General features: G+C 48.3%; 2 protein-coding genes across 2 annotated transcripts in view; one reads left to right on the plus strand and one right to left on the minus strand.

Moving 5' to 3' along the window:
* LOC134900719 (uncharacterized) overlaps window positions 1-7,553 on the minus strand; it is a 227,514-nt gene extending 219,961 nt beyond the window's left edge. The window contains exon 1 of the mRNA XM_063914261.1: window positions 7,429-7,553. The gene's annotated coding sequence lies outside the window, so the exon portion shown is untranslated. The remainder of the gene's footprint in view (window positions 1-7,428) is intronic.
* Window positions 7,554-11,031: 3,478 nt separating this feature from the next.
* On the plus strand, window positions 11,032-12,579 carry LOC135037443 (zinc finger BED domain-containing protein 5-like). Its single transcript, XM_063954558.1, has one exon. It carries the CDS (start codon window positions 11,032-11,034, stop codon window positions 12,577-12,579), a length of 1,548 nt encoding a protein of 515 aa, XP_063810628.1.
* Window positions 12,580-16,173: the final 3,594 nt, after the last annotated feature.

The following is a 16,173-nucleotide window of genomic DNA, read 5'->3' on the forward strand; positions in this document are numbered from 1 at the left end:
TGGGGGTATGAGCGGAGTGTATGATGGGCACTGCCCCAACCCCACCATTTGCATTGTTACCCGCCTACTCTCTCCCTCTGTTAGCTCCTTACAAGCACAACTACATGCAGCCAGATTTTGACTGTGATTTTGGGGTCTATTCATGCAGCAGTGAAAAGCCATGTTTTGCGTTTAACAGGGCTTTTCTCTGCTTACCGCAATTCACAGAGCGGGTTACCGTGGAGAAGTCTCTGACTTCTCCAGCGGCACCCCCGCTCTGTGCCTGAATCGCATCACCATACCTTTGTATGGTGAGTGCAATTCATGAAGGTGCGGAAAGCTCTGCTTTCTGCTTCTCCATGGAGTTCAGGTTCGCCATCTCAGGACGGCGTAACCTGAACTGTAGTGCGGAGACGGCAGGGAAGCTCAATGCTTCCCTGATCGCTGCTCGGCACCTGGCACTGGCTCCGCCCCCCGACCTCCCAGCAACCACTGCGGCCTGCCGGGAGGTCAACACCCTGCGCATGCGCAAAGGGACCCGCCGCTGGACCCTGCGCATCGTTTGGAAGGACCGCTGGAGATCACCTCACCGCAGGAGCCCCAGACACCGCAGCGCATCGTCGGAAGGGTGAGTATACATGAATTGCTACTTATTACAGCTATACATTGCATCGAAGCGATGTGATGTACAGTGATAAGTAGCAATTCTGATTTAGTTTTCTACATGAATAGACCCCTTTGGCTATGTGCGATTTTGACTAAGTGCCAATTTTGGCTATACTTTGTACTAGATAGCCAAAATTGACTTGCCTGCACAGTCTATCCAGCCTTACAAGAGTGCGCATCAGGATCGAATCGGGATCGCAAGGTGTCTAACACCTTGCGATTTGCACTAACTTTCCTTGCGATTTTGACTATATACATATTAAGGGGTCTATTCATGCAGCAGTGAAAAGCCCTGTTTTGCGTTAAACAGGGCTTTTCTCTGCCTACTGCAATTCACAGACCGGGTTACCATGGAGAAGTGTCTGACTTCTCCAGCGGTACCCCCGCTCTGTGCCTGAATCGCATCACCATACCTTTGTATGGTGAGTGCGATTCATGAAGGTGCGGAAAGCACTGCTTTCCGCTTCTCCATGGAGTTCAGGTTCGCCATCTCTGGACGGCGTAACCTGAACTGTGGTGCGGAGACGGCAGGGAAGCTCAATGCTTCCCTGCTCGACACCTCACGCTGGCTCCGCAACCCGACCTCTCAGCAACCACTGCAGCCTGCCGGGAGGTCAACACCCTGTGCATGCGCAAAGGGACCCGCCGCAGGACTCCGCGCATCGCAGGGATGGACTGCTGGAGATGACCTCACTGCAGGAGCCCCAGAGTGCATCGTCGGAAGGGTGAGTATACATGAATTGCTACTTATTACAGCTATACAGTATAGTGATAAGTAGCAAATGTATTTTTGTTTTCTACATGAATAGACCCCTTATACTTGTGAAAAATAAGAATTTACTTACCGATAATTCTATTTCTCGGAGTCCGTAGTGGATGCTGGGGTTCCTGAAAGGACCATGGGGAATAGCGGCTCCGCAGGAGACAGGGCACAAAAAGTAAAGCTTTAGGATCAGGTGGTGTGCACTGGCTCCTCCCCCTATGACCCTCCTCCAAGCCAGTTAGGTACTGTGCCCGGACGAGCGTACACAATAAGGGAGGAATTTTGAATCCCGGGTAAGACTCATATCAGCCACACCAATCACACCGTACAACTTGTGATCTAAACCCAGTTAACAGTATGATAACAGCGGAGCCTCTGAAAAGATGGCTCACAACAATAATAACCCGATTTTTGTAACTATGTACAAGTATTGCAGATAATCCGCACTTGGGATGGGCGCCCAGCATCCACTACGGACTCCGAGAAATAGAATTATCGGTAAGTAAATTCTTATTTTCTCTATCGTCCTAGTGGATGCTGGGGTTCCTGAAAGGACCATGGGGATTATACCAAAGCTCCCAAACGGGCGGGAGAGTGCGGATGACTCTGCAGCACCGAATGAGAGAACTCCAGGTCCTCTTTTGCCAGGATATCAAATTTGTAGAATTTTACAAACGTGTTCTCCCCTGACCACGTAGCTGCTCGGCAGAGTTGTAATGCCGAGACCTCTCGGGCAGCCGCCCAAGATGAGCCCACCTTCCTTGTGGAATGGGCCTTAACCGATTTAGACTGTGGCAGGCCTGCCTCAGAATGTGCAAGTTGAATTGTGTTACAAATCCAACGAGCAATCGACTGCTTAGAAGCAGGCGCACCCAACTTGTTGGGTGCATACAGTATAAACAGCGAGTCAGATTTTCTGACTCCAGCTGTCCTGGAATATATTTTCAGGGCCCTGACAACTTCTAGCAACTTGGAGTCCTCCAAGTCCCTAGTAGGTGCAAGGCACCACAATAAGCTGGTTCAGGTGAAACACTGACACCACCTTAGGGAGAGAACTGGGGACGAGTCCGCAGCTCTGCCCTGTCCGAATGGACAAACAGATATGGGCTTTTTTGAGAAAAAAACACCAATTTTACACTCGCCTGGTCCAGGCCAGGGCCAAGAGCATGGTCACTTTTTATGTGAGATGCTGCAAATCCACATATTTGACTGGTTTTAAACCAATGTGATTTGAGAAATCCCAGAACTACGTTGAGATCCCACAGTGCCACTGGAGGCACAAAAAAAGGGGTTTGTATATGCAATACTCCCTTGACAAACTTCTGGACTTCAGGAACTGAAGCCAATTCTTTCTGGAAGAAAATTTACAGGGCCGAATTTGAACCTTAATGGACCCCAATTTGAGGCCCATAGACACTCCTGTTTGCAGGAAATGCAGGAAACGACCGAGTTGAAATTTCTTTGTGGGGCCTTCCTGGCCTCACACCACGCAACAAATTTTCGCCACACGTGGTGATAATGTTGTGCGGTCACCTCCTTTCTGGCTTTGACCAGGGTAGGAATGACCTCTTCCGGAATGCCTTTTTTCCCTTAGGATCCGGCTTTCCATCGCCATGCCGACAAACGCAGCTGCGGTAAGTCTTGGAACAGACATGGTACTTGCTGAAGCAAGTCCCTTCTTAGCGGCAGAGGCCATAAGACCTCTGTAAGCATCTCTTGAAGTTCCGGGTACCAAGTCCTTCTTGGCCAATCCGGAGCCATGAGTATAGTTCTTACTCCTCTACGTCTTATAATTCTCAGCACCTTAGGTATGAGAAGCAGAGGAGGGAACACATACACCGACTGGTACACCCACGGTGTTACCAGAACGTCCACATCTATTGCCTGAGGGTCCCTTGACCTGGCGCAATACCTGTCCCGTTTTTTGTTCAGACGGGACGCCATCATGTCCACCTTTGGTATTTCCCAACGGTTTACAATCATGTGGAAAAAACTTCTCAATGAAGTTTCCACTCTCCCGGGTGGAGGTCGTGCTGAGGAAGTCTGCTTCCCAGTTTCCATTCCCGGGATGAAAAACTGCTGACAGTGTTATCACATGATTTTCCGCCCAGCGAAAAGTCCTTGCAGTTTCTGCCATTGCCCTCCTGCTTCTTGTGTCGCCCTGTCTGTTTACGTGGGCGACTGCCGTGATGTTTTTCCCACTGGATCAATACCGGCTGACCTTGAAGCAGAGGTCTTGCTAAGCTTAGAGCATTATAAATTTACCCTTAGCTCCAGTATATTTATGTGGAGAAAAGTCTCCATACTTGATCACACTCCCTGGAAATTTTTCCCTTGTGTGACTGCTCCCCAGCCTCTCAGGCTGGGCTCCGTGGTTACCAGCATCCAATCCTGAATGCCGAATCTGCGGCCCTCTAGAAGATGAGCACTCTATAACCACCACAGGAGAGACACCCTTGTCCTTGGATATTGGGTTATCCGCTGATGCATCTGAAGATGCGATCCGGACCATTTGTCCAACAGATCCCACTGAAAAGTTCTTACGTGAAATCTGCCGAATGGAATTGCTTCGTAGGAAGCCACCATTTTTACCAGGACCCTTGTGCAATGATGCACTGTTTTTAGGAGGTTCCTGACTTGCTCGGATAACTCCCTGGCTTTCTCTTCCGGGAGAAACACCTTTTTCTGGACTGTGTCCAGAATCATCCCTAGGCACAGCAGACGTGTCGTCGGGATCAGCTGCGATTTTGGAATATTTAGAATCCACCCGTGCTGATTGTAGCAGTATCCGAGATAGTGCTACTCCGACCTCCAACTGTTCCCTGGACTATGCCCCTATCAGGAGATCGTCCAAGTAAGGGATAATTAAGACGCCTTTTCTTCGAAGAAGAATCATCAATTCGGCCATTACCTTGGTAAAGACCCCGGGGTGCCGTGGACAATCCAAACGGCAGCGTCTGAAACTGATAGTGACAGTTCTGCACCACGAACCTGAGGTACCCTTAGTGAGAAGGGCAAATTTGGGACATAGAGGTAAGCATCCCTGATGTCCCGGGACACTATATAGTCCCCTTCTTCCTGGTTCGTTATCACTGCTCTGAGTGACTTCATCTTAATTTGAACCTTTGTAAGTGTTCAAAAAAAAATTTTTTTTTTTTTAGAATAAGTCTCACCTAGCCTTCTGGCTTCAGTACCACAATATAGTGTGGAATAATACCCCTTTTCTGTAGTAGGAGGGGTAATTTAATTGTCACCTGCTGGGAACACAGCTTGTGAATTTTTTCCCATACTACCTCCTTGTCGGAGGGAGACTTGGTAAAGCAGACTTCAGGAGCCTGCGAAGGGGAAACGTCTCGACATTCCCATCTGTACCCCCGGGATACTACTTGTAGGATCCAGGGGTCCTGTACGGTCTCAGCGCCATGCTGAGAACTTGTCAGACGCGGTGGAACGCTTCTGTTCCTAGGAATAGGCTGCCTGTTGCAGTCTTCTTCCCTTTCCTCTATCCCTGGGCAGATATGATCTTATAGGGACGAGAGGACTGAGGCTGAAAAGACGGTGTCTTTTTCTGCAGAGATGTGACTTAGGGTAAAAAACGGTGGATTTTCCAGCAGTTGCCGTGACCACCAGGTCCGATGGACCGACCCCAAACAAGTCCTCTTCCTTTATACGGCCATACTGTGCCGTTTGGAATCTGCATCACCTGACCACTGTCGTGTCCATAACATCTTCTGGCAGTTATGGACATCGCGTTTATTCATGATGCCAGAGTGCAAATATCCCTCTGTGCATCTCGCATATATAGAAATGCTCTATAGTCAATAAAATACTGTCCCTGTCAAGGGTATCAATATTTTTAGTCAGGGAATCCGACCAAGCCACCCTAGCTCTGCACATCCAGGCTGAGGCGATCGCTGGCCGCAGTATAACACCAGTATGTGTGTATATACTTTTTATTATATTTTCCAGCCTTGTCAGCTGGTCCTTGAGGACGGCCCTATCTATAGACGGTACCGCCACTTGTTTTGATAAGCGTGTGAGCGCCTTATCCACCTTTAGGGGTGTTTCCCAACGCGCCCTAACTTCTGGCGGGAAAGGGTATACCGCCCATAATTTTCTATCGGGGGGAACCCACGCATCATCACACACTTTATTTAATTTATCTGATTCAGGAAAAACTATGGTAGTTTTTTCACATCCCACATAATACCCTCTTTTGTGGTACTTGTAGTATCAGAAATACGTAACACCTCCTTCATTGCCTTTAACGTGTGGCCCTAATAAGGAATACGTTTGTTTATTCACCGTCGACACTGGATTCAGTGTCCCTGTCTGTATCTGTGTCGACCGACTAAAGTAAACGGGCGTTTTAAAACCCTTGACGGTGTTTTTGAGACGTCTGGACCGTACTAATTGTTTGTCGGCCGTCTCATGTCGTCAACCGACCTTGCAGCGTGTTGACATTATCACGTAATTTCCTAAATAAGCCATCCATTCCGGTGTCGACTCCCTAGAGAGTGACATCACCATTACAGGCAATTGCTCCGCCTCCTCACCAACATCGTCCTCCTACCTGTCGACACACACGTACCGACACACAGCACACACACAGGGAATGCTCTGATAGAGGACAGGACCCACTAGCCCTTTGGAGAGACAGAGGGAGAGTTTGCCAGCACACACCAAAAACGCTATAATTATATAGGGACAACCTTATATAAGTGTTTTCCCTTATAGCATCTTAATATATATATAAGCATATCGCCAAATTAGTGCCCCCCCTCTCTGTTTTAACCCTGTTTCTGTAGTGCAGTGCAGGGGAGAGCCTGGGAGCCTTCCCTCCAGCCTTTCTGTGAGGGAAAATGGCGCTGTGTGCTGAGGAGATAGGCCCCGCCCCTTTTTCGGCGGCCTCGTCTCCCGCTCTTAACGGATTCTGGCAGGGGTTAAATATCTCCATATAGCCTCCGGAGGCTATATGTGAGGTATTTTTAGCCAAACTAGGTATTCATTTGCCTCCCAGGGCGCCCCCCTCCCAGCGCCCTGCACCCTCAGTGACTGCCGTGTGAAGTGTGCTGAGAGGAAAATGGCGCACAGCTGCAGTGCTGTGCGCTACCTTTAGAAGACTGAGGAGTCTTCTGCCGCCGATTCTGGACCTCTTCTTACTTCAGCATCTGCAAGGGGGCCGGCGGCAAGGCTCCGGTGACCATCCAGGCTGTACCTGTGATCGTCCCTCTGGAGCTGATGTCCAGTAGCCAAGAAGCCAATCCATCCTGCACGCAGGTGAGTTCACTTCTTCTCCCCTAAGTCCCTCGTTGCAGTGATCCTGTTGCCAGCAGGACTCACTGTAAAATAAAAAACCTAAGCTAAACTTTCCTAAGCAGCTCTTTAGGAGAGCCACCTAGATTGCACCCTTCTCGGCCGGGCACAAAATCTAACTGGCTTGGAGGAGGGTCATAGGGGGAGGAGCCAGTGCACACCACCTGATCCTAAAGCTTTACTTTTTGTGCCCTGTCTCCTGCGGAGCCGCTATTCCCCATGGTCCTTTCAGGAACCCCAGCATCCACTAGGACGATAGAGAAAATATGTTCTACAAGTAACTAATCTTAATATTAAACAAACTATATTTTTCAGGAACAAAATTGGTCAGTAAAGTGGCTAAATCAAACCTAAGCTGAGTGATGTCATTTACACTATAATATCGTTCGATTCCTCATTGAGGTAAAGCAATCTTATGTGGGCATTATGTGGGTATCGGCTACCTACATCTAAAGATGGCACCACCCAGCCAGGGAAAGCAGACATACATAAATCAGAGACCGCAGGCCACATGCCAGGCTAGGGGCATGCGGTAACATAGGAGGAGGAATGACCGCGCCCTCCGTAACGCGCCGCGGAATACACGTGCGCGATGAAATTCCATAATTAGCTCCAGTTCCCAGTCTGCCTGTACACATGATGCAACGTCCCTTTAACTTTGGACGCAGGTGTGACGTGTAGTGTATATGCAGAGGCCCCGCTACCTGTACACGGACACCAGGACAGCCAACCCACGATGGAGGAGCGGAGCCGAGGTGAGAAAAATGTCTTCGCTCTGCTTTATATATACCGCCGATTCCGCGCCGATCCACACTGCCTCCGCCCCCACCACACTCTCTCTGAGCTGTCCATCATCAGGGCGTGGTGGGGCGTGGCTGCAGAGGAGCTGCGTTTTTGCTTATTTTTTTTCTCAGGTACATTTATTGCATGTTATGGGTTTTACATACAATATACCATATGCTAGTAGTAGTGAGCAAAATCTGCAACTGGATTAAGGGGTTGTCGGAGCAGGCGACAACCTCATGTGACACTTTTACTACAAGTCCTGCAGAGTCCAGTGCTTACAGTATGGGAAAAGGTCCCTTAGCCCACTTGATTCTAGCATCTACCCTTACAGCATGGGTTCCCAAACTGTGCGCCGCGGCTCCCTGGGGTGCCGCAGCGCTGTCACAGGGGTGCCGCCGACGCCGCAGCCTGAAGTTAGCCAGAGCCAGGGAGGATGGAAGGGGAGAGTGTGCGCTGTAGGAGCGGCCGGGCGAGCAGCCGGGGGAAGGAGGTGCGGGCAGCCGTCCAGAGCGTAGTTAGCCGGGGGGGAAGTGCGGCCGTCTGGAGCGGCGTCTAGTGAGTAATTAGCGGGGGGGGAGCGCGGGCGGCTGGAGCGGCTGTCAGTGCGGGCGATGCTCGCATGTGTAATCAGCTGGCGCCGTGGGGGGAAGGAGCTTGCGGAATGTCTGCGGCTGGGCAGGCACAGCCGAAGTCAGCCAGTTGATCGGCTGCAGGAGGGGGGGGGGGGGAATGTCACGGAGTCACCCGGCGGGTGGGGGGGGGGGGGGTGAGAGAGGAGAGGAGGAGAAGAAGATGTTGGGGGTGTAATTGATGACTGGAGTCACCCGGCTGGGAATGGGTGGTGTTGAGCGGGATGTGCTCGTATGCAGGGGGAACTTGTGAGTGTAATCAGTGGAGGGTGCAGGTGCAAGCAGGGTGGAGTGGCCAAGGACTGCGCTGGATTGGCCAAGGACTGCGCTGGGCAAGGATCCTGATGCCTGATTGAAGTCCTGGCCGGCGTGACTGAGGAGCTGGCTGAGAAAGTGAGTGAAATATTAATATATGATACTGTATGTGAGATGCTGCATTGGGAAATCTATAGGAGGGGGGGTGCCTGCTGTAAGTGACTTAAGGGCCCTACACACTCGGCGACCCACCGCCGAGCTGCCAGACGCCCGATATGGCCGTCAAACGACCCGACGGCGGAGGGGGAGGTGACCGGGGGAGTGAAGTTTCTTCACTCCCCCCATCACCCGGCTCCATAGCCCTGCATGCTAATATGGATGAGATTGTCCATATTGGCCTGCAGGTATGAACGAGCCGGCACCAACGATGAACGAGTGTGGGGCCGCGCATCGTTCATCGGTGGTGCCTACACACTGAAAGATATGAATGAGTTCTCGTTCATTAATGAACAAGAACGTTCATATCGTTCAGTAAAATCTTTAAGTGTGTAAGCAGGTGGGGGTGGGGGGCTGGTCTGGGTGCATGTATGCACAGGAGCCTTTTTAGATTGATTTATTTGACTGCAAAAAAAACCTGTTATTTTATACAAAGCCTGGGGTTTGTTTTTATTTGTTTTTTTATGGCTGCAGGTGACCAGTATCGCACTGCAAAAAGTAATTGGCCCTCGTTCCGAGTTGATTGCTTGCTAGCTGCTTTTAGCAGCCGTGCAAACGCTAGGCCGCCGCCCCCTGGGAGTGTATCTTCGCTTAGCAGAAGTGCGAACGAAAGGATTGCAGCGCTGCTACAAAAAAAGATTGTGCAGTTTCTGAGTAGCTCGAGACATACTCCTAGCTTGCGATCACTGCAGACAGTTTAGTTCCTGTTTTGACGTCACGAACACGCCCTGCGTTCGGCCAGCCATGCCTGCGTTTCCCCATGCATGCCTGCGGTTGTATCTGACATGCCTGCGTTTTTCCACACACTCCCTGAAAACGGTCACGGGTTACCTCCCAGAAACACCCACTTCCTGTCAATCACTCTGCGGCCAGCAGTGCGACTGAAAAGCGTCGCTAGACCTTGTGTGAAACTACTTTGGCTGTTGTGAAAATACATCGCGTGTGCGCATTGCGCCGCATACGCATGCGCAGAAGTGCCACTTTTTTACCTAATCACTGCGAACGAAAACAGCTAGCGAACAACTCGGAATGAGGGCCATAGGGGAGTATTCATGTACGCTACGTAAAATAAATTGATACTTATCACTATACATTACATCGGTTTGATGCGATATATTACTTCGGTAGTAGTGGTATCTCGGGCTCCAGCAGCGCTGTCTTCTCCTGCGGTCTCCCATTGTGGTGTTGGATTCAGCTGGCGGGTCCCTCTACACATGCAGAAGTCCCGGGATGTTGCAGGGTGGTCAGGGAGCAGGGCTATGGCTGGCTGCTGGGCAGAAAGCAGGGAAGCACTCATGGTGCCCATACACGGTGCGATTCTCGGATGCGTTTTGAACTTTTTCGTTCAAAACGCATCACTTGTAGTTCAAATCGCACCGTGTTTCTTTTGGCTTGTGATGCGATGTGCGCTCCAACGTAGTTTTCATCGCAAGCCAAAAAACTTTTTTGTACTAGATCGCATCTAGTTCAAATCGCACGCTGTCGTAGTGTATCACATGTGATTTGAACTAGAGGCAATACGATCTAGTACAAAACGCACCTAGTACAAAATGTACCGTGTGTGGGCACCTTTAGCTTTCTTGCAATTTTTGCACAGATGTTCAGATTCCGCCATCCTGCGATGGAAATCTAAACGCCATCTAAACGCTTTACATTCCTTCATGAATCGCACTTACCATACTAATATATGGTGATGCGATTCAGCCACAGTGCTGGGATGCCACTGGAGAAGTCAAGAACTTCTCCACGGTAACCTGCTCCATGAATAGCCTGAAGCACAGTAAACCCCTCATTTCCGCTAAATTTTCATACCATTGTCCAGCCTTAATTGTGCGACATTACATTTTCAGTGAGAAGTGTATTTGTATTGGATATTTTAATGGTAACGGGGCATCATTTGAACTGGAGGGCACTGTAATGTGACATAGTATGAACTGGAGGGCACTGTAATGGGGCATAATAGTGAATTGGGAATACTGTGTGGCATAATATGTACTGGCAGCCCTACAGTGTGGCATGAAACAAAAAATAAGGTTTGTTGGCGCTGGGCAGAACTGTGTGAATATAAATTGGAATCAGTGTGGCATCATTGTAAACTATGGAACTACAATGGTTCATAAAATAAACTACGGGGCATAACATTAACTACGGCAGTACTATGATTCGGAAAATTAACCAGGGCACTATTAAGGGACATAATATTAATAACTGTTGCGGAGTGGTGTCTCTCAAGAACCATTGGGACAGAGGCCCCATAAATATGTTGCTATGGGGCCCAGAAAGTTTTGCCTATGCTTTTTATGTTGCTGCTTTTTAGAAGCACAATTTTACTTCTCATATAGAAGCTACACAGGATTTGCCTTCAACTTAAATGAATTTATTGTGATTGCTCCAGTACAGAATTATTTTGTTGCACAAAAAATGGAAAGGTTTTTTAACACTGGAAAGAAGTCTGGTAGTGAAGAAAAGGATGAAGAACCACGGACCAGTGGCACAGTCGGGAAGAAAAGGAAACATCGCATATACGACGATACTTACCTAGACATCGGTATTACATCTGTAGATGTCAACCATGAAGAGCGTCCACAGTGTGTACTTTGCCTGAAAATATTGTCAACAGAAAGCATGATTCCAAGCAAACTAAGACGCCATTTGGAGACCAATCACCCTAACATGGCTAAGAAACCACGGGATTTCTTCAGCAGAAAGCTAAAAGAATTAAAAGGACAAAAAGGTAAATTTTTTAAACAAGCATCCATACCAAGCAATGCTTTGCTTGCATCCTACAAGGTGGCACATAGCATTGCGATGTGTAAAAAGCCTCACACCATCGCAGAAGAACTGATTTTACCGGCTGCAGTGGATATGGTTAACATTATCGTTGGGGAATCAGCTGGAAAACTGCTTTCAAAGGTACCTTTATCAAACAATACCATCAATCGCAGAATCCAACATATGGCTGAAGATCTAAATGACCAGTTAATTGAAAAAATGAAAGGGAAGGATTTTGCGCTGCAACTAGATGAGGCAACAGACAGTAACAAGGATGCTCATTTGATTTGCTATACACGCTTTGTAGATTGTGACAATATTGTGGAAGACCTTCTCTTTTGTAAAAGTATCACCGCCGGAATAAAGGCACAAGACTTGTTTCAGATCATTGACACTTTTATGAGTGAAAACCAGTTAGACTGGACAAGGTGCTTTGGTGTCTGTACTGATGGTGGTCGTTCTATGTCTGGCTGTTATGGAAGATTGCAGGCACTCATACGAAGCAAAGCTGCTGATGCACTTTGGACCCACTGCATTATCCACAGGGAAGCCCTTGCATCAAAGCACTTGAGTCTGCCATTGAATGCAGTCATGGAAAGTGTGTTGAAAGTTGTGAACTTTATAAAAACTCGGCCACAGAAGGCAAGGTTTTTTAGAAAAATATGTGAGGATATGGGCTTTGAGCACACATCTTTGTTGTACTACTGCAACTCACGATGGCTCTCCCGTGGCAATGTACTTTCTCGTGTTTTTAAGTTACATCAGAAACTCTACTCATATCTTGTAGAAGAAGAACACGAGTGTGCCAATAACTACTTGGATACTGTTTTTTTGTCCAAGTTGACCTACCTGTGTGATATCTTTGATAAACTGAATGCATTGAACCTCTCACTGCAGGGAAACAACACCCACATTCTTAAACTCTCAAAGAAGGTATCTGCATTCAGGAGAAAATTGTTTCTATGGAGAAGAAAATTAAATGAAGATGGTTACAATGACTGTTTCCCCATGTTGCATCAGTTTGTTACATCCAATGATGTTTGTTTGACACATGAACTTAAATCAGTTTTTGAGCAGCACCTAACAAACCTCAGTTACTGGTTTGAAAAATATTTTCCTGAAAATATGGAAAAGTTTATATGGATCCAGGATCCATTCAGTACCAGGGCCCCAATGGAATTTACTTCTGTAGAATAAGAAAAACTAATCGAGCTCTCCTGTGACAAGACCTTGAAAGTAAAATTCAGCAGCATGGGACTTGCAGAGTTTTGGATAGCCATTAAAGATGAATATCCAATGCTAAGTGCTAAAGCACAGCAAATCCTTGTTCCTTTTGCAACAACATATTTGTGTGAAGCTGGGTTTTCAGCAGTTGCTGTAATAAAAAGCAAGTACCGTTCAAAAATCAATGTGGAACAGGAAATAAGGGTGGCAGTGTCCAAGCTGATCACAAGGTTTGTAAAGTTGTGCAGTGCACAACAGGCTCACATATCCCATTAATAAGTCCTGTCATTTTTGAACACTAATAACTGCCTACATATTGTTGTTTTATTTTGTTTGATGTTATACCTGTTAATGAGTGCTGTCAATTGTTCTTTAAAAGAAATCAAATTAAATAAATACATTTTTTCTTGGATTTATGTTTATTATTTTTACAAACAAGTTAATAAGTAATTTTTTTCCTCATCTAAATACTGACAGCATTGTTTTGACCCAACTACTTTCAAAAAGGGACAGTTTGGTAATTATTTTGGCGTAAGGGTGCCTTGAAAAAGTCAGGGAGACCCAAAGGGTGCCTTGGACTAAAAAAGTTTGGGAACCACTGCCTTACAGTATACTGGGTTAAATGTATGAAAGGTCGTTATGTCATGCTTGCCTACCTGACCCTCTCCATGAGGGAGAAAATGCTCTGCTCCTGGACTTTCCTGGTAATGTATGATTGCCATCACCTGTGGTGAGCTAGTTAATGAGCTAGTTAATTGATAAGAAAGGTGTTTCACCACAGGTGATGGCAATCATACATTACCAGGAAAGTCCAGGAACAGAGCAATTTCTCCCGGTCAGGTAGGCAAGTATGCGTTATGTGTGCCGATTACCAACCCTCCCCCACCCCTCCCCATGTATTTAAGCATGTGTATGGCAAGTGACAGGGGCGGCACTGTCATTATCGGTGCTGCTATCTAAAAGCTAGCACACCGATAATGCGAGGGCAATGTAAGAACGTTCCGTTGCTGACTGTTACGCCACCTGCAGCTATTGATTTTGACAGCTGCAGATGTGTAGATTCCCTATCTCCACAGCAGGGAGAGAGAGCAATCCCTGACTGGTGGGGCCGGCGCTGCATGTGACGTCTTGCGCGAGTAGCGAGATCTTGCACATACGCGCTGGGCAGTGGCGTAACTACTGCCCCTGCAGAGTCCGCCGTGGCGTGGGGGCGCCGCCACTCCAGAGTACAGTATGTATATGTGACTGTGTGACTCGGAGGGCACAGCGTGCACCTCTCCTGGGTCTCCGGCATGTCTGTCAAATTAAGTGCCAGTTCATGAGCCAATCAGAGCTTGCGGACCGGCAGCCAATCAGGAGCCGCAGCTGCCGGTCCGCGAGCCCTGATTGACTCACGAACCGGCACATCATTTGACAGACACGGGAGGCATATTTGGCACTGGGGGCATATGTATAGCTGGCACTGGGGGTATATGTGTTTCTGGCACTATGGGAGTATATTTTTATCTGGCAGTGTGGGGTAATATCTGGCACTGGGGGCATATGTGTTTCTGGCACTATGGGGTATATTTTTTATCTGGCACTGTGGGGGAATAGCTGGCACTGGGGGCATATGTAGCACTGGGAGCACAGCCCTAGCAACAAGCATTACCCCCTGGTAACAAGCACAACACCTAGCGCATGAAATCCCTGGCAACAAGCATACCCCCTAGCAACAAGCATAACACCTAGCGCATGAAACCCCTGGCAACGAGCATGAAAACCCCTGGCACCGTGCATGGAACCAAGAGCATGAAACCCCTGGCAACGAGCAGGTAATTTAAAAGTAATTAGAAGCCTTACTGTAGGGCTTAATGTGTAATGGGGTTTGCGGTGTGTGGCATAATGTATCACAGACATTGCGGTGTGTGTCATAATGTGTCACAGTCATTACGGTGTGTGGTATACTATATCACGGGCATTGTGGTATAATGTCTCAGGGGCATTGCAGTGTGTGGCATAAGGTATAACGGGCATTGTGGTATGTGTCACAGGCATTACGGTGTGTGGTATAATATATCACAGGATTGTGGTATAATGTCTCAGGGGTATTGCAGTGTGTGGCATAATGTATAGTGGGCATTGTGGTGTGTCATAATGTGTCACAGGCATGATGGTGTGTGGTGTACTGTATCACAGACATTGTATGTGCTATAATGTCTCAGAGGCATTGCAGTGTGTAGCATAATGTATAACGGGCATTGCGATGCGTGTCATAATGTGTCACAGGCATTACGGTGTGTGGCATAATGTGTCAGGGGCATTACGGTGTGTGGCATATTGTATAATAGGCATTATTGTGTGTGGCATAATGACTAAGGGCCATTGCAGTATGTGGCACAATGTATACTGGGCATTACTATAAGGAGGAAAAATTACAAGTAAATGTAAGAGGCATGAATTAGGATTATTTTTTTTACCTGTGGTGGCCAACGTCTGGGCGTGCAGGTTGCAAAACTGGGGTATAAGGTAGTCTTTTCCTGCAATACCACGGCCATTTATGCAAAGCCACACCCATTTCAGCAAGGCCACGCCCCTTTTTGTGGCGTGCGCAGATTCATCACTTTTCTAGTAGCAATTGAGGGGGGGGGGGGGGGGGTGCCAGAGAATGTTTTGTCTTGGGAGAGAAAAATTTCTAGTTACGCCACTGCGCGCTGGAGCCGGCCGGGCAGAGAGACACAGCTCATCAGACTAGTCTCAGGCTCACTGCTCACTCCCCCGCTTCACCAGACAAGATGATCATATACACATACCTCCCAACTGTCCCGATTTTCGCGGGACGGTCCCGTTTTTTTGGGACTGTCCCACTGTCCAACCCACGGGCCGCAGTGTGCTTAGCAGAGCAGCGGTGAATAGACGCTGTGCGCATGCGCCCAGCATCTATTCACAGGAGGCAGAGGGGGCATGCCAGCAGCTCACAGAGCGCTGGGCATGCCCCCTCAGTGACAAAAACAGGGGCATGGCTTGTGATCCCGGGCCCTCCCACGAAGCCACGCCCCTTTTTCATAGGCCACATCCCCTTTTCTGGAGCACGTGCTGCTGCGCCGCGCGTGTGTCCGTTTTTGGGAAATGACAAAGTTGGTAGTTATGTATACATCTTGTTGGTGTGGATTCTTGCTTAACCTCAGTAATGAGGCAAAGCAGGAAGTGTTATAGCAGCATGATACGTGCCACTATAATACATTTCCCCCACTGTATCTTTTTATTTTTCATGTTGGGCAGTGCTGTAGCATAATATTACAGGTCCAAAATTATATCTTGTTGCATTAAAGTTTGGTGGGTGAACCATACTTGCCTACTCTCCCGGAATGGCCGGGGGCTCCCGAAAATCGGGTGACCCTCCCGGTTCCCCGGAAGAGCAGGCAAGTCTCCCGATTTGACGGGGTCCCCCCTGCCCGTCCGCCCACTTTGTGTGTAAAGTGGGCGGTCCGGGCAGACGATGACGCGATTCTTGCTGAATCGCGTCATCGTAGCCACGCCCCCTGCATTGTAATGCCGGTGATCGCGGCATTACAGAGCGGGGCGTGG

This window comes from Pseudophryne corroboree, chromosome 1 (genome assembly GCF_028390025.1).
Source record: "Pseudophryne corroboree isolate aPseCor3 chromosome 1, aPseCor3.hap2, whole genome shotgun sequence".
Lineage (NCBI taxonomy): Eukaryota > Metazoa > Chordata > Amphibia > Anura > Myobatrachidae > Pseudophryne > Pseudophryne corroboree.